Here is a 24,181-nt window from a genome sequence, read left to right as displayed (position 1 = left end):
CACCTCCCTGTCCTCAGGGATTCACACAACGTATTCCTACTTCTCCCAAACCTGCAGGAATGTGAGCACCTGTGCACTTTGCAGATCCAACAGCTCCGACAGGAGCCAGCGAGTGGTGGGGGGGGGGGGCAAGCTTCCACGGGGGGCTGACCTCCTGGGACTAAACCCAAAGCCACAAGCTGCGAGCCATGGCCCCAAACAGGAGCACAGGTGGGATGAAATCAGAGGCAGGTAGAATTTCTCACACAGTCAGTTTACAGAAATCCCATGAAGAAGGTATGGGGAAAACACTGGAAGAAATCCTAGAATGATCATTGAGAAGTGTGATTTCTGAAGGATTTCTCAAAAGTTTCTTTTACGATTATACAACTTTGGTATGGTTTTAAGCTATAAGACATTTAGGTTGATATTAGACAAGTGTCAACAGCTCCAGCTCTGGAGGAGGTCTTCTGGAAGCTTCTCTGGGGCAGGGGTGGGTCTGGCCACATCCCGAGCCCACCCCACAGAGCCCCAGGGTGGGGCCTTCAGACCCCTCCTCACAATCAGGGTGTCCATATATATATGGAGAGAGAGAAAATTGACTCTTGAACAACGCGGGTTTGAACTGCACGGGTCCGCTTCTATACAGGTTTTTTCTGAACTCTGCAGTTCTGCAAATGTGTTTTCCTGATGGTTTTCATAATACCTTCGTAACTCTTTTCCCTGGCTGACTTGGTTGTAAGAATACAGTAGAGAAGACATACAACACACAAAGCCTATGTCGACTCTCTGAGAGTCTGGCGCCCGGGCCTGCCGTGTCCGCATAGTTGGTGAATTTGCTTTTCTGTAGTAAAAACTGACACATCTTCTCCAAATATGTATTGACTAACCTGGGAAGGAGTGTCTACAAGAGCAATAACTGGGAAATCTGACAACGCAATGGATTTGAAACATCTAAGCCACCCCCGCCGGCGCTTACGGGCTGATTAATTCCACCAGAAGGAGAGGACCGCGCGGCTCGGGGGGGGGACCCGGGGTGCGGTGCAAGCTCTCCAGCGGGCGTCTTGAACTCCGCGGCGGTTTTGCTGTACTCGGCGCGCGGCGAGCCCACGGATTTCCCCCAAACCGGGCGATGGAGCCCCGGGCGCGGCGGGGTGCCGGGTCGGAGCCGCCCAGAGCGGAGCGCGGCGGGGCAGTGACTCACTGCCCGGAGACCCCCGCCCTCCGCGCCGCCCCCGCCCCAGCTCCTCCCCCCGCCCGCCCTCCGGGGCTGTGCCTTCGCCGGCGGGAGAGCAGAGACGACTCCTCTCTCAGCCTCTGCTCATCACCGGCCCACCCGGACCCCAGGCCTCGCTCGATGGTGACACTGGGGCGGTAACATGAAGGTGGCCCTCGCTCTGCTCCCCCTGCTGCTGCAGGCTTGCTGGGCGGCCGCTCAGGACGTCCCGGGCAGCGCCAGGGCCGTGGCCTTCCAGGGTGAGTGACTCGCGGCTCCCCTTACTCTGCCTGTGCGGCCGGGGACCTCACCCCACCCTTCCCTCCGACGTGAGAGGCGCTGACGGCAGACCGCGGGGTCGTGAAATTCCCCGGGGCGAGGCCCCCAGCAGGGCCTGGGCCCTGGGCCCCTCGTGCTTCCCCGCTCCCCGGGGTGTCAGGCTGGCCTGGGAGGGGTGGCGACACCATCCCGGCCTCAGCCTTCGGTGCCCCGGGAACACCGTTCTTGCTCCCCGGGGTTCCCTCGGTCTGACTCCCCCCCGGACACTCAGTCAAGAGCCAGGGCCCCTGTGCTCTCACGCCTTTGCCCAGGAGGTCGTGCCCCTGGTAGTTTAGATGCATAGAGGGACAGTGCAGAGCGAACGGCCTGGTCCTGCAGGCCAGGGCGGGGCTCCCCGTCCTCCGGGAGGTGGTTCTCCCCCCAGCCAGGCGGGGTTCCCAGGACCCACGGGGGGCTCTCACGGTCACTCTGCCCCCCTTGCCGGGGCCGGGTCGGGCCCGTGCCTGGGGGAGGTGGCCTCCCTGTGCCCAGGAGGGTGCGGGGCGTGAGCCTCAGGCCCCCCACCCGGTGCTTGGCCAGACTGCCCTGTGGACCTCTTCTTTGTGCTGGACACCTCCGAGAGCGTGGCCTTGAGGCTGAAGCCCTACGGAGCCCTGGTGGACAAGGTCAAGGCCTTCACCAAGAGCTTCATCGACAACCTGAGAGACAGGTAGGAGAGCCGGCACGCCCATGAGCCTCTCGGGGAGGCCCTGCAGGCAGAGCCGAGCCCCCTTCCCATCTAGAAGGCCAGGGTGGACCAGGCCACGCAGTCACCCTCCTGCGTCCGCAGTGGCTCCAGTGGGCCAGAAAAGGGCCGAGTCTGAGGAGTGGACCGGCGGGGCGGCACCGTCCCCCTGGTCAACCGGGAGCCTGGGGGACAGTGCTGCCGTGGGGGCTCCCAGGACCCCAGATGTGCCTCCCTGCCTCCCAACTGAGTGGGTTTCAGGAGTTGGCGGGAGGCTCTGCGGTTCCACCGGGCGCCTGAAGTAGGCCCCCCTCGGCCCCCCCCGACACTGACCTCCGCCCGGGGGGACGGTCAGAGCCTGTGTCCTGACCAATGTCCCGGTGCTCTAGTGTCCTCGTCCGAGGGCCCCGAGGGCCAGCCAGCTTCACTCCCTCACTCATTCTTCTGTCTGAAGCATCTGCAGCTGGGGGGCGGGGGTCTCCTAGGGCGGTGGGTGTGGCTGCAATTGGACACGCCCATGGGGGGGCCCAGGCCATGGGGGAGGGTCACAGTCAGAACCAGGCTCCTCCCTCACTCACCTGGGCAGGGCCTGGCCCTCCTCCAACCTGGTCCCTGTTGACCCGCTGACTCGGGGACCAGGGCACCCAGCTGCCTGCCCACTTTGAGGGGGTTGCAAGGACAGAGGGTGGGGGCTGCTCAGGGAGGGGCATATGACCTGAAACCTTGAATTCAGCCAAAATACCTGGGCTCCTGAGGCCCACCACCCCGTCCAGGTGTCTTGGGCCTTGTTACTCAATTTCTTAGGACTCAGTTTCCCCACCTGTGCAACCGATGCTGTTAGCATCACTGTAGGGGCCTCGGTCACACTGGCTGCTGAACAGGCTGGTGGGCACATCTCCCCCAGGCCCCCACAGGGTAAGCCCCTGGAAGCCTCTAGCGAAGGTGCACAGGGGCAGGGAAAGATGGCCACTCAGAGTGTCCCACTTAGAACTGACTTAGAGCTGGCCTCCCCCTGCCCTGTCACCTGTCCCAGCATCGTCCACACAGGGTCTGCCCCTCCCCTGTGGCCCCAGTCCCTGGAGGTGCCCATGGCTCCTCACCCGAGGACCCCGGAGATCAGGGGCTGTGGTGGTCACTCGCTGGCTGGGGCTGGCCCTCCTGACCGCCCCCACCCCTCCATGCCACGTGTGGTCCCCAGGGCATGGCCGCTCCCTCTCGGGGTGGGACGGGGCTGGGCAGTGTGTCCACCTGTGACATGGGTGACCCTGGTGCCCATGGACGGACACACACGGGGAGCGGGGTGGGGGGCCCTGGACGTGCCCGCGGTGAAGGGTCCCCTGCTCACTCCGCCTTGTGGTCTGCAGGTACTACCGGTGTGACCGCAACCTGGTGTGGAACGCGGGCGCCCTGCACTACAGCGACGAGGTGGAGATCATCAGCCCACTCAGGCCCATGCCAAGCGATCGCGATGCACTCAAGGCCAGAGTGGATGCGGTCAAGTACTTCGGCAAGGGCACCTACACGGACTGTGCCATCAAGAAGGGGCTGGAGGAGCTCCTGGTGGGGTGAGTGCCCGCCGTCTGCACGCAGCTCCCCGTCTAGAGGCCTGTGCCTTCCTGCATCCTGAGCATGTCCCTTGGAGGCTGCTTCTTGTGGTCAGCCCAGGGACCAGTGCTAGTGCTCGGGCGCCACGCCAGTGGCCCCCACCCAGCCGCTCCCATGGCTGCCAAGGGTCACTCTCCGTCCCTCTGCTCCCCTTGAGCTGCCCCTGTCTCCTCAGCCACTGAAGGGGGAGGGGCCCACAGGGCCTGGACTGTCCCAGCCACTGCAGAGGTGGTGCCTGTGGTCTGGGACAGAGGGAAGGGTTTTCCTGGGAGAGTGCCAGCACCCCCCCGCCCCGAGCTGGCTCCACGCACGTCGCCTGATCGGCCGTGGGGAAGAGCCAACAGCAGCCGTGGTTCATCCCGGGAGAGGATTCGTCCCCCGCTGTAGCTCAGCCCGGCCACAGCTCCCGGTGCCCCAGCTGTCCCTCTGCAGCCGTCCCCCCGACTAGCTGTGGTCACCGATCCCATGGTCAGGGTGCCTCCCAGCGGGCAGGGACCTGGGCCTCTCCCCTGGGGACATGGGCGTCTTCCAAGAGAGCGTTTTAGAGAAATGTGATCCTGCGAACCTTTATTTTCTGTTTTAATACCCTTTATTACGGCCCCATTTATAGGCAGCATCGACGAGCAGAGATAGACTGCCCAGCGTGGCAGCCGGCCGCCCTCTGAGGTTGCATTTGGGTCCGGGTCTCCCTCCAGGGCCTCTAGCCCCCGGCTCCTCACCTCCAGTCTTGGGGGTCCCAGCTCTGTTCCGGAGGTGCCCTGAGCTGTCAGGGTCAGCGGGCACCGGAGGGGACCTCACTGCTGCCCACCCCTCTTGCAGGGGCTCCCACCTGAAGGAAAACAAGTACCTGATTGTGGTGACCGACGGGCACCCCCTGGAGGGCTACAAGGAGCCGTGTGGGGGCCTGGAGGACGCCGTGAACGAGGCCAAGCACCTGGGCGTCAAGGTCTTCTCGGTGGCCATCACGCCCGACCACCTGGTGGGTGCCCCCGTCCCCACACTTGCTCCAGGCAGGGCTGGGGGGCCCCCAGGGTGCAGGCAATGCGCTGCAGATGGGGAGGGGCCGTGCTCCCAGCGTCATCGGCCTCGTCCCTTGTCCTCACCAGGAGCCACGTCTGAGCATCATCGCCACGGACCACATGTACCGACGAAACTTCACGGCGGCCGACTGGGGGCAGAACCGCGACGCCGAAGAGATCATCACCCAGACCATCGACACCATCACCGACATGATCGTGAGCAGCCGCTCCCCCCTCACTCCTTGTCCGCTCCTAGTCCGGGGCGCTGGGAAAGCCTGCGGCTCAAATATAAATTAACTCCTCTTTTCCATTTCACTTTTCAGAAAAACAATGTGGAGCAAGTGGTAGGAGCCCCTCCCCCTCTCCCCCTCCCTCCCCTCCCCCTCTCTCCCCTCCCCTCCCCTTCCCTTCTCGCCCGCCCACCCCAGCTGCCCAGGGCATCACCAGCCAGGTGGGTGTCCAGGGCCCTCCGCGGAGCCCCATTTTCTAAAGTGTCCTCTGTCCTTCGTCCCGCAGTGCTGCTCCTTCGAATGCCAGGTGAGTGGGGGACCCTGACCACCTCTGGGGTCACCCCGGATGCTAGCTCAGGCTGACCTTTCCCTCTGTCTTGCAGCCCGCCAGAGGACCTCCCGGGCCACGGGGAGACCCCGGGTACGAGGTGAGTGGCCGCACCCCTCCCTGGAGGGAGAGAGTGTGCAGTACAGTGCTGGACAGATGTCCCTGCGGCCTGAAGCCCCTGGTGTGAGGGACGTAGTGGGACCCCAGGCAGCTGTCCTGAACCCCCACAGAGCGCCCACCCACACCAGGTGTGGGGAGAGGGAAGGGGCCCCTCGCTGAGCAGGTGCCCCCACCCATGCGGAGAGAGTCTAGGCACAGGGACCCTGCGGCCAGTGCCCTGGCCGAGGGAGGGCTAGTCTGGGGGGTGGGTCTGGCCCTAGGCTCCAGCGTTCCGGATGCACCTTCTTGGGCCCGGGCTGCAAATGTGGGGCCCAAGGCCAGGTGTGGCTCACAGAGACAGTCAACCTTAGTGGGCAACATGTACAACTGGGCAGATTGCTCATCAAAGTGCAGGTTTTTGGCTACTCCAAAAAATGTTAAATTTCATGACCATGAAGCCGCATGAGCACGGGCCCCAGGAGCTGAGCCCGGCCCCCTCCCCGGCCTGGGGGCCCCACACGCAGCAGGAATGGGTGCAGAAGCCCGAGAGAAAGGGCCAGGGCCAGGCCGGCCAGCGTGGAGCAGCACAGGGCCTGGTGGGCTGTGGGAGGGGGAGGGTGCCCCTGACCTCGCAGACCCCAGGGCAGGCCACGGAGACAGGCAAGGAGCCTGAGCACCCCGAGGACTTGGAAGGTCCGTGGAATATCTTGTTAATCCTTTTCTTGGGAGCAAGTCAGGGGTCCTTTCCACCAGGTTATTAGAAATAAACAGAAATTGTCCCCCAACCTTGATCTGCTCTGTGTTCCAGGGAGAACGTGGGAAGCCAGGTCTCCCAGGAGAGAAAGGAGAAGCCGGAGACCCCGTGAGTGCCGAGCACCTGACCTTGGGGGTGGGGGTGCCGAGAAGCCTGAGGCTGGGAGGGGAGCTGGTTCGGTGGAAGCTTCTAGAAGGAGGGCTGGTTTCTGGGCACCATGGTCATGTGGTCTGACCCTCAGAGCATATGGCCCCAAGGGCAGTGAGGGCAGAGGACCCATGCACAGCCATCCTTCCAGCACATTCTGCCCAGACCTCCACTCAGGCCGTCTCAGTGGGGCAGGTGGAGGGTCAGCCCAGGGCTGTCTCCCCACAGACCACCCCCTCTCCTCCTGGGGGCCCTTGACCTCGCCCTTCCCCTCCCCTCCCTGGAGCTCCCCCGAGGAGACCCCCCAGGAGTGGGAGGTAGAGTCTTCACATCGGGGCTGCTCTCTGGGACTCGGGCCAGTGGTCAGCCAGCCTGGTGTCTCTGGCTGACCAGGTCTGAGCAGAGTGGGGGGCAAGGCAGACTGGGGGGGGCTGCCTCTGCCCCCAGGGACCTCTAACAGGCCCCCCCCCCGCTGTGTTCCAGGGAAGGCCCGGGGACCTCGGACCTATCGGCTACCAGGGGATGAAGGTGTGTCTCCTCCTCCTCTTTCAGAGCGGCCAGCCCTTCTGGGGGCCCAGCCGAAACGCGTCTGGGCTTGTCCCAGGGCACTGAGCTCTGGGACATCAGTGACACCCCCTTTCTCCTCTGCTCTGTAGGGAGAAAAAGGGAGCCGAGGGGAGAAGGTGAGTAAGGCAGGCCTCAGGTCATGTCCCTCAGGGCGCAGAGCTGTCCCCACCTGCCCGGGAGGACAACACTGCCCGTGTCCTGCGTGTCCGAGCCTCCATGAGCGGGTGGGGGGTCCACCCCCCTCTGCCTCCCTGGGAAGACGCCCCGGCCAGTTTCCGGGGAACCTGCCTCATGTCGGGGAGCCAGCCCCCTCACTCTCTCTTCCTGTCTCTGCAGGGCTCCAGGGGAGCCAAGGGTTACAAGGTGAGTGTGGGGGGCGGGGACTTGTCTTCTGCCCCAGGGGGTACCATCTGACCTTTGTGAACCCCTCCTTGGTCTTTGCACCTTGCAGGGCGAGAAGGGCAAGCGTGGCATTGATGGTGTGGATGGCATGAAGGTGAGTTTGCCGGGCGGGAGGGTGGGGGACCTGGAGGTAGCAAGAAAGGCGGGAGACATTTCTTGCCGAGCCCCAGGCCCCAGTGGACCCCAAGGCTCCTGGCCAAGTTCAGACCATCATCCTGGTGGGGCTTTCCTGGGAGGGGGTGTATGAGCGAGAGTGAGGGTCTTGACCGCTGATCTGCCTTTCTCCTTCCAGGGGGAGATGGGGTACCCCGGCCTGCCAGGCTGCAAGGGCTCTCCTGGATTCGACGTAAGTTGTGTTCTGTCACTGACATTTTAAGACCAAGTTCTCAGGGGCAAAAGGGGACCCCACCCTTCTCCTGATGCTCAAAGGCGTCACCAGTGGGCCATACCACGTGCAGACCTACTCTTCCAGTGTCCAGTGTATTTGTGCCCAGCCCGGTTGCTGCTTGTTGAAGACCAAGGACTGACCCCCTCCAATTTCTCACCAGGGCACTCAAGGACCCCCGGGACCCAAAGGCGACGCAGGTGCCTTCGGACAGAAAGGAGAGAAGGTGAGTGACACGGGCCGGGCCTCCCCGCCTCCCCAGCCAACCCAGCGTGACTCAGAAATCCTTCCTGGAGGCAGATTCTCCACCCACTGTCCAAGGCCCGGGCCTCCACGGAGGCAGGCAGGGGGCTGGGGTGGAGAGGGCGGAAAACGTCACAACCAAGGGCAGGCGCCTCTGCCACCCGGTGTCACGGAGCCTCAGACGTGCCCTGAGCCCCGAACGCTGCCCGCCTGCAGCGGACCAGATGGCCCACCCGTCCGCGCAGCCTGGAATCCGTCTGCTCATGCAGAAGTCACGATTTAAGAATAAACAGGATGCTGATTGTTGCAAGCAGGCAGAGAAGTAAAGAATGAGGAGGCAAGGTTCTGAGCCTAACTTAGAGCACGGCGTTCTGTTGCTGGTAATATGCTGGCGTTTTCAGCGACAGGAAGTGCTAGGAGAGATGGGCAGGGAAGGTTGCCGGCTCCGAGGGTGTCCGCACCACGCCGACTTCTGGGCCGGCTCTCAGCATCTGGCCAATGGCTGTGGGGCCTCAACCTGACTTTCCAAGACGCTCCGGCTCAGGGCTTGACCCCAGCAGGCGCCGCGGAGAGGTGGCCTCGGGCGGGATTCCTGTAGAGATGTGGGTGAGGGTCCTCAGCGTCCAAGGCTCTTGTGGTTGGTGAGGGAGAGCGGCCTGGAGTCTGGGTGAGGAGGCCCGGGGCAGGGTCCCCACAGGCTGACCTTTCGGATCTTTCCAGGGTGCCCCTGGAGCTGACGGCGAACCCGGGAGGCCAGGGAACACGGGCCCCTCCGGAGACGAGGTGAGCACTCACGGAGCCCCCGAGGCAGGCGGGTGGGGCGCGGGCCCTGGGGCGGGCCGCCGGAGCAGGGCCAGCGCAGCCCTGGGCCCCAGGGCGGGGTCAGAGACGGACGGTTCCACACTTGTCCCCCCAGGGCGAGCCGGGCTTGCCTGGTCCCCCAGGAGAGAAGGGAGAAGCCGGTGACGAGGTGAGCACCCACGTTCCATCTCCCGCTCCCAGCTCCCCGCCTGAAGCAGGGTTTCCATCCCAAACTGACTGATGTGTGTTCCTCTTAATGCCAGGGAAACCCGGGACCGGACGGTGCCCCCGGCGAGAGGGTGAGTGGGGTGCAGGGACGTCTGGGCCCTGGGCCTCGCCATGAAGCTCCTGTCTGAGCTCGGCGTGACCCCAGTCTCTGAAAGGGTGGGGTGTCCTGCTGGGGGAGGTCAGCCCGTGCCCGGGCCTCCAGCCCCCTCCTCGATCTTGCGTCCGAGCTGCAGCCTCACCTGCCTCTGCTTCTCTCCACACAGGGCGGCCCTGGGGAAAGAGGACCGCGGGGGACCCCAGGTGTGCGGGGCCCACGGGGGGACCCGGTGAGTCACCGTCCATCGAGCTGAGACCCCCCGCCCCAGGAGGGGGACAGAGCCCGAGGTCAGGCGGGGTCAGGCCATGTGCCTCACGGGACACACACCACCATGTCCCTTTGGCCCCCAGATTTCAGGCGACCCACCCTCACCTGCTGTTTTCCCAAAGGGTCTCCCTGGTTCAGGAAGTGTGGTTGTTCCTGTGTCCAGCTGTCCCGATGGGGAGAGCGGGCTCAGCCTGAGGCCAAGGTCACTGGAAGACAGATTTGCTCTCTGCCCCATCCCTGCTCTTCATCGTCCCCCGAGCCCCATGAACCCCAGCACCGGGGTTGGGGCAGGATGGCAGGGATAGCATGGTCTGTGCCTCCCAAGCTACCCTGCTGAGATCGGGAAATGGGACCGAAGGCCAGGCTGCACCCCAGGGAGCCCCCCAGCAGCCCTGGGCCTGGGGCCAGTCAGGGAGCTGGCTGCAGAAGGAGCAAACGTAAGGGGCTGCCCCCGGCCTCAGGAGGAGCACTGGTCTCCTCACTGTGTCCTCCTGAGACCGCGAGTCTCCAGACGGCCGTGCACGCGGCCCCAGCACGCTAAATATCTGGGAGGAAGGATGAAACCAGAGGCCTGCGGTGGGTAGTGGCGCTTCCTGGCCCGGAGAGCTGGGGCACCCCAGCCCCCGGTGCCGCCCGGGCAGCTTGACCTCTCCTGGCCTCCACACTCACTGGCTCATCCCTCCCCAGGGCGAAGCTGGACCCCAAGGTGACCAGGGACGAGAAGGCCCCATCGGTGTCCCCGGAGACCCGGTAGGAAGCCTGGGGATGTGGCGGGCCGCATCCTCACGCCAGCAGGAGAGCTGACAGCCGCTCCTGAACTTAAGCGGGGGGCTCACTTCTGACTGGGGGACTTCCTGCACGGAGGAGTCTGTCTTCCTGTCTCGTTGCCTGGAGGCCACGCTGTTCCGGGGGCCTGAGCCCTGAAACCCCACAGGGAGGAGCTCGAGCTCTCCTGCCGCCCAGGCCGTGGGCCTGGGGTGACCACCCCCCAAGAGAGCACAGGAAGGGGCCATGTGGGGCACGTCCTCCCTACACCCCCTCGGGCGACCCCTCGGTTGGCCCAGACCCCGTCAGCTCGTCTGCTGCTCTGTGATGGGGGTAACTCACTGGGCATCCCCAAATTCCTCCTGCTGGAGATGAGGTGGCTGCCTGGCCTGCAGGGAGGGGTCTGGGCAGACGGGAGGAATGGCCGTGAGCTGGGATGGGGCCTCCCCGCAGTGGGCGGAGAGCTCCCAATGGGACAGCAGCCCCGTGTGGGGGCCGCCCTCAGAGGGCCCAGGCCTCAGGCTCTGGTGGGGCGTGGCTTGTGGCTTCAAGTCTTTTGGTGGCTTTTCTTGTGGAGAGAAATTTGGAATTGGGATTTTAACAAAAAAGGAATTTTAAAACACAAGGAAGAAGCAGCCACAATAGGGCTGCCAAGTCTCCTGACGGAATATTAAAAATGCTCCTGGGTCCGTTCCCGTGTTGGGGGGCAGCGGGCGTGGACCCACTATGCGAGCAGCTTGGTGGGAGACTTTCCTCCCACATAATTGCAAGCTGGGCTTGCTGGGAGCCAGCCATTCCCAGGCCTGTGGGCCCTGTAGCCGCGGGCCCAGAGCCCAAGACTTTGGAGTGTCTGGTTCTCCCCTTTCCTGGCAGTAAAGGCAGATAATATCTCTCAAATAAAATAGGTATAGAAGTTCTGTGGCTTGTAGACAAAAGACCCTTGTAAATAGGCCGCCTCACCTGTTTTGGAGAAGTGGTTCAATCAGTGACTCTAGCAGGAGCAAGGCTTACATGGAAAAGCAGAATCCTCCATCCCTGCATCTCCACCCACAACGATCGATTTTACTTTCTTCTAAAGTTTAGTTTCTTCTAGAGTCCTTCCAGAAAAAGCATGGTGTGTGAGAGGGTGTGGGGGTATGCATGTTGTTTACACAAACAGCATTGTACTGCAATGCTCTTCAGCTGGGGACCGTCCAGGTCAGCACCCACGGGCCCCACTTGTAAGCTTGCTGAATGCCCCTGTCTAGTCCCCCGTCCACATGTGTGCAGACAGCATCCGGGATTTTGCTTACAGAAAAATACTGTGATAAATATCACTGCCTGCTGTCTGTCAGCTCATTTGTCTCTCCATTTGTCCATACATCTGTCCATCCTTCCATCCATCTCTCCATCCATCCATCTTGAGATACATCCAAGGCTACATCCAAAACATAAGTTCTTTTTTTTTATTTTTTTATTAACATATAATGTATTGTTTGTTTCAAGAGTACAGGTCTGTGATTCATCAGTCTTAACACAATTCACAGCGCTCACCGTAGCACGTACCCTCCCCAATGTCCATCACGCAGCCACCCCATCCCTCCCACCCCCCACCACTCTCCAGCAACCCTCAGTTTGTTCCTGAGATTAAGAATTCCTCATATCAGTGAGGTCATATGATACATGTCTTTCTCTGATTGACTTATTTCACTAAGCATAACACCCTCCAGTTCCATCCATGTCATTGCAAATGGCAAGATCTCATTCCTTTTGATGGCTGCATAATATTCCACTGTGTATATATACCACCTCTTCTTTATCCATTCATCTGTCGATGGACATCTTGGCTCTTTCCACAGTTTGGCTATTGTGGACATTGCTGCTATAAACATTGGGGTGCACGTACCCCTTCAGATCCCTACATTTGTATCTTTGGGGTAAATACCCAGTAGTGCAATTGCTGGGTCGTACAGTAGCTCTATTTTCAACTGTTTGAGGAACCTCCATACTGTTTTCCAGAGTGGCTGCACCAGCTTGCATTCCCACCAACAGTGTAGGAGGGTTCCCCTTTCTCCACATCCCCGCCAACATCTGTCGTTTCCTGACTTGTTAATTTTAGCCATTCTGACGGGTGTGAGGTGGTATCTCATTGAGGTTTTGATTTGGATTTCCCTGATGCCGAGCGATGTGGAGCACTTTTTCATGTGTCTGTTGGCCATTTGGATGGCTTTGTCTGTTCATGTCTTCTGCCCATTTCTTGATTGGATTACTTGTTCTTTGGGTGTTGAGTTTGATAAGTTCTTTATAGATTTTAGATACTAGCCGTTTATCTGATATGTCATTTGCAAATATCTTCTCCCATTCTGTCGGTTGTCTTTTGGTTTTGTGGACTGTTTCTTTTGCTGTGCAGAAGATTTTATCTTGATGAAGTCCCAATAGTTCATTTTTACCCTTGCTTCCCTTGCCTTTGGCAATGTTTCTAGGAAGAAGTCGCTGTGGCTGAGGTTGAAGAGATTGCTGTCTGTGTTCTCCTTTAGGATTTTGATGGACTCCTGTCTCACATTTAGGTCTTTCAACCATTTTGAGTCTATTTTTGTGTGTGGTGTAAGAAAATGGTCCAGTTTCATTCTTCTGCATGTGGCTGTCCAATTTTCCCAACACCATTTGTTGAAGAGACCGTCTTTTTTCCATTGGACATTCTTTCCTGCTTCCAAAACATAAATTCTTAAGGGCATAATTTCTTGGCCAAATGATATGTGAGTGTGTGAGTGTGTGCGTGTGTGAGAGGGTATGTGTGAGCAAGTGTGTGAATGTGGGTTATTTGCCAGATAACTCTACTTTATCTAGCCCCACCTTACATTCCCCCAAGAGCCTGAAACAGCCACTGTATTCACACCTTTGCCAACATGCGAGATCATCAAACTCCATCTGTGTATTTTTGCTCTTCAGGAGAAAGTCGTGCGCTCTCGTGGTTCGTACAAGTATTTACGGGAAAGGCTGAGCGTGGTCTCTCAGGTTTCCAGGCCATGTCCCTCTTTCTGGCTGTTCCTTCAATTCATTTTCCGTCGAGTCTGCGTTTCCCTGTTGATGTGCAGGAGGCCCTTATCCACGGTGCAGACGTTTTTCCAAGTTTGCCATCTGCCTGTGACTGTCCTGGTGACTTGTTTAGGATGTCCTGCTCATTTTCAAGATTTCAAGTACATTCCCCTCTTTCGTTGTATTTTTTGCTTCCTGTTTGATTCATTTGGAGGATCTACTAGGGCTAGAAGTGAGGTGGGCTTGACCTGGCTTGGCCTTTTCTGTGACGAGCGAGCCTGTGCTCACAACACCACCTATGGCAGGAGCGACCTTTCCTGGTGACAGGACGCGAGCGTCAGGCTTTAGCGTCTCTTCTCTGGGTCTTTCCAGAATCCCTGTGCCTTCTGTCCTTCTCCTGCCCCTGTTCCCATTGACAGCAGCTGTCGTGGGCTTCACAGGAGGTGTCCCGGAGGGGCTGCTCCTGCCGCTGCCACATCCCCAGGCTCCCCTGCCTTCGCCGCGTGCCTGCTCCCCAGCAGTGGTCGGCTGTCAGGACAAGCTGGCGACCACCCAGCTGCCCGATGACCTGGTCCTTGCCCTGCAGCACAATTCAGGAAGTTGTTCAAGACACGAACAGCCTAAAGCACTACAAGGGAGAGCCGTCACTGGGGTTTACTCTTGAGTGTCCAATTTTCAGGGCCACTGTCAGTGTAAAAACTGGACACTACCAAAGACTGGGGGCTGCGGTGAGGGACCCCTGGCCTTGCTGGGGAGGAGGCCTTGTGTCCCTCCAGCCCGTGGTCCAGCTGGGGAGGGTCTGCATGTGACCTGTGGCTCCTGGGCCGCTCGTTCGCCTGAACCCTGCGTGGGGGGCGGGGAGGAAGGTCAGCTGCAGACCGTCAGTGCAGTGGGCTTCTGCACCAGGGTGTCTAGGTGGAAGTTTCTGGGAAATGTGTTCTCCCAAATCCCGAGAAGCAGCAGCGAAGCAATCCAGAACCTGGAGGAAGGGTCACTGTCCGGGCTCGCCTCTTACCTCGTCTGGTCCCTGTGGTGGGCACCACCACCTCCCGGTGCGGATGCCAGCACTGCCTGCCAGGAGCCGCAGGGCCCTCGGGCTGCGTCCCAGGAGGCACCCACCCCGTGAGCCCGCTGCTGAGGCAGCTGCAGAAACTGTCCCGCAGGTGGCGGCTGCCACGTTCCTGTCTCATGGGGCCTGGGACGCACCTCCCCTGGCCTGGCCAAGGGCACAGAGGGCCTGTTTCCCATCGTCCTTCTTGGCCCCCATTGTCATGTCCCCGGAGGCACCCCCTGGGGACCTGAGTCAGGGGCTGCTGGTCCCCGCGGCTGGCGAGCGAAGTCCCAGGTTGTGTGTGATGTCAGGGCCTGAGGCGCGGTGCCGGAGCCCTGGCCGGAGCTGGGCCCTCCTGTGGTCGCCGCAGGAGAGCAAGTCGGTGGCAGCCTCTGGCTGACTGCTGGTTGATGGGACACAGGCCGGATAACCGGGAGTTGTGTGCCTCTGTGGGGGGTTGACGGGGCAGGCGGACAGGCCTCTGAGTCCAGTAGGGCAGCGGCTGGCGGGGTCCAGAGTGGCCGGGCGGCTCCACGCATGGCGTACGCTCAGCCCTTCTTCGGCCTGGCCGGGGATGTCCCTAAGTGCTCGGGGCACTGAGGCTCTGGACCCAGAAAGGCAGGCAGCTGATCTCCAGGGAAGAGTGTGGACCAAGCAGACCGGCCCGTGCGGATCTGAGGCGGGGCCTGCTGTGGGACCGAGAGGGGGTACAACCTGCATGTCCATCTCTGCAGGGCGAGGCTGGCCCCGCTGGACCTAAAGGTTACCGAGGTGACGAGGGGCCCCCGGGGCCTGAGGTGAGTGCCTCGCCCGCCCTGCCCGCACGCCCCAGCCCCGGGAGGGCCCAAAGGACTCGGGAGCGCCCCCCCACACCCCGGTCTGGGGACGCACACAGATGTTTTAGTGTGATTCGTGGTATCTGTGTCTTTCAGGAAATTTGGAAAATGCAAGGAAAAAAAATTGAAATCTAAAATATGACCACCCAGAAATAAATAATAGGAACATTTTAGCTTATTTCTTTTCAATTTATTTTTCTTATTTGCATATTATGCCTTATAAATTGGGCTTCACAAAGGTGTTTTTTTTTTTTTTAATTTTATCATTATGAATGTTTTCTAAAACCCTTAATGATTTTGCACACGACTGACACGTGCTTCGGCGGCCCCACCCGGGCTGTGTCTCTCTGCTTCTCAGGCTCTAGGGTTGGGCCTCTGGCCTGTCCGGAGCCCCCAGCCCCTGAGGTGACTGTCCGCAAGCCCGTGGCTCCCCTTCCCGGTCGTGTTCTGGGGGTGCTCCCTGGGTGGGTTACTGGGTAGGAGGTCTGTTAGCCCCGTGGGCAGCCCCAGGACGATGGATTTAAAAACCCTTCTCTTAATCATTGCTGTGCTTACGAGCAGAAACATGTTGTTGTATTTAACTCACCCTTCGTCTTCCTCAGAGACATGTGGTGCCTCTGAGCCTGCGTTGCTCACCTGCTTTTCCCCTCCTCAGGGTTCCAGAGGAGCTCCAGGACCCGCAGGACCCCCTGGAGACCCCGGGCTGATGGGTGAGAGGGTGAGTGGCGGTCCCAAGGGCTCAGGGCCTGGGTGGGGCTGACGCCCGACTGCTGGGGCCGGGGAAGCTGTGGGCCCGGGCGCCGGGCCTCTGCCGGGAGGAGTTCCCACGTGGGGTCTGAGGGTCCTAGTTGCCGTGTCCGGAGAGCTGCGCTCTCCACAGGCGACGGTCCTCTCTCAACCACTGTGGTCCTTGTGGTCAGCGTGGGCACTGCCCCTCCTGTTGCAAAGTCTGGGGACACGCAGGGCAAACCTGCGCCGGGGACGCCTCCCGGGCTGGTGAAGCCCCTCGGGCACCACCCTGGGCCCGGGCGATTCCCAGTGACAGACATGGTCTCTCTCCTGTCCGTAGGGGGAGGACGGCCCACCCGGAAACGGCACCGAGGGCTTCCCCGGCTTCCCTGTGAGTCCCCCAGAGCCCTGCCCCATCACCCCCTTTGCACCAGCGGGGCGGGCCCGGGACCACGGGCTGACCCAGGAAGGGACGGCCGGGATTATCCACCTGGTGCCCCCGCCCCGGCCAAGCCAGAGCCTGGTGTGACTGCCCTGTCCTTCCCTGCAGGGCTACCCGGGCAGCAGGGGCCCCCCTGGGATAAACGTGAGTACACGCCCACCATCGGGGTGCTGGCACGTTCACATGCACACGTGTGCAACACACATGCACACATTCACACATGCATCCTCGGCCCGGGCTTGGCGCCAAGGCCCCGCCCACATGTGTCTCAGTCTGTGGGTGCCCCTGCCTGGCCCAGGCGTGCACTGACACCCCCCAAACCTTGGGGGGTCCTCTGGCTGGCGCTTGGCCTCAGTGTCCCCCCAGGCGGGACACCGTGTCTCCTTTACTTTTCCTTTTAAAACTTCTGCTTCTTACAAAGGAAACGTGGTACTTTGACTTACAGTTAATAGAGCCGATTTAAAATAGAAATCCGGTGGAGGAGAGGGACCGCTGGAGGCTGGTGCTGGTTGACAGCCGCCCTGCCCACCGGCCTCGCCTGAGTGGACATGTGTCTCTGGCCACCGCCCACCGCAGGGTGGAATCCACTCCAGCCCTGGGCCAGGCTCCCAGCCACACACACATACCTGCTCCCCAAGACTCGCTGCCCCGCTGACCGCGTGCTCCCCTGTCCCCTGCAGGGCACTAAAGGCTACCCAGGCCTCAAGGGGGATGAGGGAGAAGCCGGAGACCCTGGAGAGGACGTGAGTGCAGAGCCCGCCCGGGCTGCTGAGGCTCTGCGGGCGGGTGTGGGGCACCACACACGGGGCCGTGGACGGACGGCCGCGGATGGTGTGGCCGCGGTGGCTGTGTGCGGTGACGCGGTGCCGTTCCCTTCCAGAACAAGGACATCTCACCTTCAGGCGTCAAAGGAGCAAAGGGCTACCGGGGCCCTGAAGGCCCCCAGGTGAGTGACATGGCCAGCCAGGGTAGGGCACCCTGGAACTCTGAGGCTGCAGGGGGGTCGGGGCAGGAACCTGGGGTGCGGGGCTCTGGGCAAGGCTTCAAGAAGGCTGGCCCTTTGACAGGAGGGAGGGAACGGGCCATTTCGAGGGTCGCGGGGGCTTCAGAGAAGGGGCAGCCGCTGGTCACCAGGCGAGATGTGAGGAGAGCACAGCAGAGCCCAGGGTGGGTACCTGGGGGGGGCGCATCCACCCCGACGGCACAATCAGATTGGAATGAGCTCTGCACCCCTGGTGGGTGCCGGTGAGCCGCACGCGGGCCATGCCCAGCCCACCCGCTGCACCGGCCGTCACAGAGCAGGAGGCCTTCAGGGGCTCTGCAGCAGCCCTTGGTGTGCAGGGGTCCGGGGGCTCCTTCTGGGAGGTGGGGTCAGCCCGAGGGCCAGGAGGGCTAGGGGTAGGCTCGCTCAGGGCTCCCATCAGACCGCAGTTCAGGAAGCGATGCACACTTACCACCTTCCTCTGCTCCTTCCTCTGACAGGGACCCCCAGGACACACGGGGCTGCCGGGGCCAGATGTAAGTGGGTGTCTGTGAGCGTCCTCGGGGGCTGACCACTCAGCCACAGGGCCCATGGGGTGGGGCGCCACGGCAGCAACAGGGGAGCATGTGATCGTCGTGGAGGGACGCGGGGGGTCCACGTATCAGTGACCACGTCAGGTGCCCCTGCACCCGGTGCCTGACACCCTGGAAAGGGAATCCCACTTGTGGTCCTGGGGCAAGGCGACCCGGGGCGCCAGTTCAGCCCCTGTGCGTGGTCTCTTGCCCCTGCAGGAATGTGAGATCTTGGACATCATCATGAAAATGTGCTGTGAGTGTCTCTCTTCTTTGAAAAAGGGTCTTAGTTGGAAAGAATTAGGTCCCGCCGGCCCCAGCGCCTACCTTTGGCGCTCACAGAGAGATCTTTTAAACTGTGGAGTGGGGGGCAAACAGGGGGGCAGGAGTGTGCCCCACTCCCGAGGAACCCCCCCCGGGGGATGCGGGCCAGGCCACTGTCACCCCCACTGGCCGGCTGGGTGGCCGGGGCACTGGGCAAAGCAGCCCGCCTGGCTGAGGGCAGCGCAGGCGGGCGGGTTTATGATTTCTAGTGCGAAACGGAATGTAACACCTTCTTTCTCCTCTTTCTGCAGCTTGCTGTGGTGAGTCCTTAGCACGGTTGGCGGGTGTTCCCTATGGGTGCTGGGGTTATGCCCCACTGGCCCGCCCTGTCCTCCCCAGGACCCTGCCCGGACGGGGGCTAGAAGCCCCAGGGTCCTGGGTCAGGCGGGGGTGGCTCTGCCGAGTGGGGCCCAGAGAGGCCCCCAGGGCTGACGCTGTCCTTGCCCGCAGAGTGCAAGTGCGGACCCATCGACATCCTCTTTGTGCTGGACAGCTCGGAGAGCATTGGCCTGCAGAACTTCGAGATCGCCAAGGACTTCGTCATCAGGGTCCTGGACCGGCTGAGCAGAGACGAGCTGGTCAAGGTGAGGCAGCCCTGCCTGCTGTGTCCCGGGGAGCAGGGCTCTGTGCAGGCCCCAGGCTGGAGAGCGGCTGGGCCCTGGAGGTGGTGTTCCTCCACCCACCGGAGCGTAATAGCCATGGGGGGCAGATGGTGGGTAGAGGGGTGGCTGCTGGGAGCTCCGCGTCCCGTCCTGACCGGGGCATGTGCCGTGCAGTTTGAGCCTGGGCAGTCCCACGCGGGTGTGGTCCAGTACAGCCACAACCAGATGCAGGAGCACGTGGACCTGAGGGACCCCAGCATCAGGACCGTCCAGGAGCTCAAGGAGTGAGTGCTGTGTGCCCAGCCACCCGCATACCTGTGGTCCCCGAGGGTCCCTGGCCCTTGACCCTGACCCCATGCAGCTGGCCCTGACCCAGAGCCCCGCCCTGGCACTGACCGTGAGTACCCTGCCCCACAGAGCCATCAAGAAGCTGCGGTGGATGGCGGGCGGCACGTTCACGGGAGAGGCTCTGCAGTACACCCGGAACCAGCTGCTGCCGCCCACCCAGAACAACAGGATTGCGCTCGTCATAACGGACGGCCGCTCGGACACCCAAAGGGACACCACCCCGCTCAGCGTGCTCTGTGGCCCAGACATCCAGGTGGGGCCACCTGCATGCCCCATGCGCTACCGTACCTTCCCCACTGGGGCCATGCCAACACCGTCCCTCCCTTACAGGTGGTCTCTGTGGGCATCAAGGACATGTTTGGCTATGTCGCCGGCTCCGACCAGCTCAACGTCATCTCCTGCCAAGGCCTGGCACCTCAGGGCCGGCCAGGCATCTCGCTGGTCAAGGAGAACTATGCAGAGCTGCTGGAGGACAATTTCCTGAAGAACGTCACCACCCAGATCTGTATAGGTGGGCTCGGGGTGGGGGCCCTCCACGCAGCTGTGCTGGGAGGCGGTGTCGGGGCAGCTGAGACGTGCTCTCCTCTTGCTCCCCGTGACCTCCTGCTGCAGGAGCCAGACACCCCCAGCCAACAGCATGAGCACCTCCCCACAAGCGGCCCCACACTTTTGCTGGAGGGGCCCGTGGCCCAGCTCCCACGTGGCCCAGCTCCCACGTGGCCCAGCGTCTGTGCAGGCACTCCCCGGAGTGTGGGCTGCCCTGTGCTTTGCCTACTTTGTCCTGGGATCGCTCACACTCACTGTGGTCCATCCACACGCTCCTGTCGTGGGTGGCGTTGGAGCCGAGACCACTCCCCGGCCCCCAGCTCAGAACATGTCCTTCTGGGCTCCTTCCGGCCATAGAGCGGGGCCCACACCCACAGTGCAGGCAGAGAGAGCTGCTGGGGTCCGATTTGCCCACGTGGCCAGCACGTGGTTAGCGTGGCCCGCAGACAGTGTGGCACGGGGTGTGCCACACCGTGTGCCTGCCACGTGGGGGCTCTGGTGCCATCTTGCTAGGGGGTTACAGATGGAAGAGTGGTCCGTGAGGTCATTGACTTCATGCTGTGTTTTCCTCGTTTACAGACAAGAAATGTCCAGATTACACCTGCCCAAGTGAGTACCTGGGGCATGCGGGGAGGGCGCTGCTGGGGGCTCCCGGAGGCTGGAGGAGGTCGGAGGTGACGGGAGGCCGGGCAGCCGGCCACGCCCTAACCCCCCACCCCCGTCCCACAGTCACATTCTCCTCCCCGGCCGACATCACCATCCTGCTGGATGGCTCGGCCAGCGTGGGCAGCCACAACTTCGACACCACCAAGCGCTTTGCCAAGCGGCTGGCCGAGCGCTTCCTGACGGCGGGCAGGACGAGCCCATCCCACGAGGTGCGCGTGGCGGTGGTGCAGTACAGTGGTCCTGGGCAGCAGCGGCCGGGGCGTGGGTCCCTGCAGTTCCTGCAGAACTACACCGTGCTGGCCAGCACCGTGGACGGCATGGACTTCTTCAACGACGCCACTGACGTCAACGATGCCCTCAGCTACGTGACACGCTTCTACCGTGAGGCCTCGCCCCGTGAAGCCAAGAAGAAGCTGCTGCTCTTCTCCGACGGCAACTCGCAGGGGGCCACGGCGGCAGCCATCGAGAAGGCAGTGCAGGAGGCCCAGCGGGCGGACATCGAGATCTTCGTGGTGGTGGTGGGCCGCCAGGTGAACGAGCCCCACATCCAAGTCCTGGTCACGGGCAAGACGGCCGAGTACGACGTGGCCTTTGGCGAGCGCCACCTGTTCCGTGTGCCCAGCTACCAGGCCCTGCTGCACGGCGTCTTCTACCAGACCGTGTCCAGAAAGGTGGCGCTGGGCTAGCGCTGGGCTAGCGCTCGGTGGCCCAGCGCTCGGTGGCCCCTCTCCCACTGCTAAAACAGGGAGTAAAATGTGACGTGAATGTTCCTGACCGACCTGACGAGCTACATTTTTGTAAAGGAAAGGCTTGAAAAGCCTCATGTGTTTTACCTACCCCTCTGGCCCCGTGACTCCGCCAGCCAGCCCGTCCCCTCCCCTCCGTGCTAACATCCCCCAAACTGCTGCAGGCTCTGAATCCCCAAAACCTCCCTGCCTTTCCTGGGGGGTCGCCTGAGCACTGACCTCCCACCCCGCACCTCCCTCCCAGCCTAATCTTTCTCACGATTCCTGCCCGATTCTTTAGTGAGCATTTCATGTACGTTCTCAAAGTCTGCTAGTGAAGTCTCATGAGATGGTGGACTCTTCATGTTTGGAAAGCCAGGGGGGAGGGGGTTTCTCAAGCATCACCCCTAATGAGGAGGCTCCTCCTCACAAGGTCCTCCCTGCTCAGGGCTCAGACCTTGGTTCCCACCTCCTTGGGCCGCAGAGCTCAGGGCGAGCGGACGAACTCGGACCAGCATCTCCAGCAAACAGCAGAAAATGGTGGCTCCTCAACCCCACGTCCCCGAAAACCCTGAGAACAAAGGTGCTATCCTGTAGACTCCCCTCCCCCTCTGCTTGGAGGCCTGGGCCCCTGGGCCAGCCAGTGGCACAAAGTGATGTGTTTTATTGTTGTGCTTTGTTTTGTTTTAAAAAAAAAAAAAACCCAAAGCTCTTTTTTCCTCAAGGGAGTGATTGGTTCTACATTCTATTAAAGACCCTCTTTATAGGTTAGTTTTATTTTTACTCCTTCCTGTGTTTTTGCTCACTGCGTCCATGTCCGCAACTTTTTTGAAATAAAAGTTTTCACTCCGCGGACAACCTTCTGAGGAGTTACAATCTCCCCCATGTTGGTACTTCCCACCCTAACAGGAGGGAACATGCTGACGCAAGCAGGCTGTCAGCCCCTGGGTCTGGGGAGGGTGGGGGAGGATCGTCAACGGAGGCGCAGGACGTGGGAGGGGCCTGACGCCCTGATTCTGCAGAATCAGAAGCACATTAGTCTCAGGGGGCTGGAAGCTGGCCAGAGCCAACAAGACAAAACCCCACAGAGGCCAGCATTCTGTCACCAAGAGCCCCTGCGAGTCCTGGAGGACCAGCAGGCCCCATGGGAAGCTGCCCTGGGACACCTGGGGTGCAGAGAGAGGTGGCCGGGGGCCATGGCTGTCCCCTCATGGGCGTGGCGCCGGCCTCGGAAAGGGCAAAGTGGATGGGGAGAGAGGAAATGCACAGCCACTGAAATCCCCAGGGCTCGTCGCCGCCCAGTTGCTGGGCTGCCGGAGAGCAGAGCGAGGGGAGGACGTGGGATTGGTCACATTCAGGCCCTGGGGGGAAAGGCGGGCAGGCGCCAGGGCCAGCAGAAGCGGGCGGTGGGAACTGCGTGCGGTCCTGGCCCGCAGGGAACCCAGCAAGTGGGGTGGGGATGGGACAGCCCTCCCTGGACGCGGCCTGGAGAGCCAGGCAGGGGGGCAGGGGCAGGACTCCAGTGGAGAACAGCACCCCCAGACAGAATTAGCGGGGTGTCTGACTCCCTGTCTCAGCCCCTGCTCCGATGTCACATGGGCACAGGCCGTCATCCACGGGGCCCACACCACACGCTACGGCGTGAACCCAACACGTGCCCATCACGCCCTGAGAGCCCCCAGCCTGACCTGCAGCGTGGAGCCTCAGGGCCCTGAGCCAACAGAGAGCCTGGCTCCTTCCCCACCGCCCGCAGCTAGGTAACCTTGAGCCAGTCCCCGGCCCCTTCACCTCAGTTTGATCCACTGCAAAATGGGTTTGCGCAGGCCCCAGGCCCCATCACTCACTGCTCCGTGAATTCAGGGGCCAAGGAATTCAGCCGCCTGGCGCCCACGGCAGGGAGGCCAGAGGGCCGGCTGGGGAAGGGAGGCTGCAGGGAGAGACAGCAGGGGCCCCGGTCGCTCAGCTACCGCTCCCTATGGGACCCTCCACCTCTGCCCTCCGAGCACAGGCTCCTGCTGCCCCTGGCCCACACCCCGTCGGGTGGGCTCTGTGGGTTCTCCTCCTCCGGAGGTGTCCCCACCCTGCCTGGGAGTGGTCACCCCAGAAACCCCTGCTGAGGGCAAGTGGGAAAGCAGAAATGTGTATTTCCCTTTAAGAAGGGACCGCGCCTTTGATCCCTGAATCATCTCTCGAATCATCTCTCTAACTGGAACCGGCTGGCTGAGAACTCACATCTGAAATCAGGCCACACTTAACTCCTCGACCCCTCGCCTCCCAACATCTGCGAGGAAAAGATAAGGAGCCTCTGTCACACTAGAACCTGACATTTAAGAACTAGGTTATGAAGGAAACCTCAGGCTCCATCATGCCTGTGTCCGTTCCGAGTTTATAAAAGCAGGATTCTAGATCCTTGCATGAAGTCTCGAAACATGCGTGTAAAGCCAGTTACCCCACTGTTGTGGAGGGGCCTGTGCTCCCCATTCCTTCCCACGCCTCGAACAGCCAGTGCCTGACAGCTCTAACCCCTGTTCCCTGAGCTGCCCATCCATGCGGTCGGAGCTACGCAGCACGGGCATGGCGGGGAGGGGCTGGACACCCCTGGGGCGTCCTCCTTCCCCCAGCCCACTTGCCCTGACCCAGAACTGGGGGGGCCAATCTCCCCAGCCCTGCCACTTCCACCTGGGAAGAGTGGTCCTTGAGGGAAAAGAGACTGGAGGGCCCCGCCGGCCCACTCTCTCCACTAGCAGAAGCTCCCCAGGCTCCATCCACCGGCTCCTGGCCTTGCCCCATCACACCCCGTAGTCTGTCCATCCAAGTGAGGGAGCGGAGCCAGAGCCCCCCGGCCGCAGGTCACGGCCACCCCCTGTCCAGCTCTCCCCGCTGGCTGGCCCGGGCTCGGCGGCGAGTCCACCTGGACGGGGTGAGGCTGCAACTCTTACTTCCTTCCCTCACCTTCGGTGGCCCCCTCTCTCAGGGGTCCTTTCACTTTTGATCTCGGCAGCCACATCGGCTTAGGTGTGTTTTTTGCAGATGGCCTATAAAGGCATTTTTTCCCACCCATTCTGACGGTCCTTGTTTATAGAAAATCAAACACATTTACACTGGCTACCACAACCGGTATTCGGTCTTCATAATGCATTTTCTATGCTAAGGATATGCAGGAAGGGACATTTTTCCACTGGGATTTTTGAAAACACGGGTCAGCATG

The 24,181-nt window shown here is 61.5% G+C and overlaps 1 protein-coding gene across 1 annotated transcript; it reads left to right on the top strand.

Moving 5' to 3' along the window:
- The first annotated feature begins 1,358 nt into the window (after window positions 1-1,358).
- COL6A1 (collagen type VI alpha 1 chain) lies at window positions 1,359-20,934 on the top strand. The gene is made up of 35 exons (XM_028094761.2): window positions 1,359-1,455; window positions 2,054-2,183; window positions 3,563-3,763; window positions 4,623-4,782; window positions 4,910-5,038; window positions 5,146-5,166; window positions 5,339-5,359; window positions 5,436-5,480; window positions 6,288-6,341; window positions 6,864-6,908; window positions 7,037-7,063; window positions 7,284-7,310; window positions 7,399-7,443; window positions 7,642-7,695; window positions 7,898-7,960; window positions 8,698-8,760; window positions 8,894-8,947; window positions 9,042-9,077; window positions 9,270-9,332; window positions 10,058-10,120; window positions 14,936-14,998; window positions 15,693-15,755; window positions 16,107-16,157; window positions 16,317-16,352; window positions 16,889-16,951; window positions 17,089-17,154; window positions 17,691-17,726; window positions 17,982-18,018; window positions 18,338-18,346; window positions 18,537-18,670; window positions 18,863-18,972; window positions 19,106-19,289; window positions 19,367-19,547; window positions 20,162-20,191; window positions 20,312-20,934. The coding sequence occupies exons 1-35, from the start codon at window positions 1,359-1,361 to the stop codon at window positions 20,932-20,934; spliced, it is 3,084 nt and encodes a 1,027-aa protein (XP_027950562.1).
- The last annotated feature ends 3,247 nt before the right edge of the window (window positions 20,935-24,181 follow it).

The sequence above is a fragment of the Eumetopias jubatus genome, unplaced genomic scaffold (genome assembly GCF_037043125.1).
Source record: "Eumetopias jubatus isolate StellerSeaLion01/CBP00866 unplaced genomic scaffold, mEumJub1_p1.0 scaffold_1, whole genome shotgun sequence".
NCBI lineage: Eukaryota > Metazoa > Chordata > Mammalia > Carnivora > Otariidae > Eumetopias > Eumetopias jubatus.
Note: the sequence above shows the minus strand (reverse complement) of the source record. Positions and strands in the feature narration are given on the sequence as shown.

Excerpts from the sequence above, each read along its gene's own strand:
- COL6A1 (XM_028094761.2), top strand. The coding sequence starts at position 1,359 with ATGAAGGTGGCCCTCGCTCTGCTCCCCCTGCTGCTGCAGGCTTGCTGG. Across the intron at positions 14,999-15,692 it reads AGGGGCCCCCGGGGCCTGAG|GGTTCCAGAGGAGCTCCAGG; the intron begins GTGAGTGCCTCG and ends TCCCCTCCTCAG. Across the intron at positions 19,290-19,366 it reads TCTGTGGCCCAGACATCCAG|GTGGTCTCTGTGGGCATCAA; the intron begins GTGGGGCCACCT and ends CCTCCCTTACAG.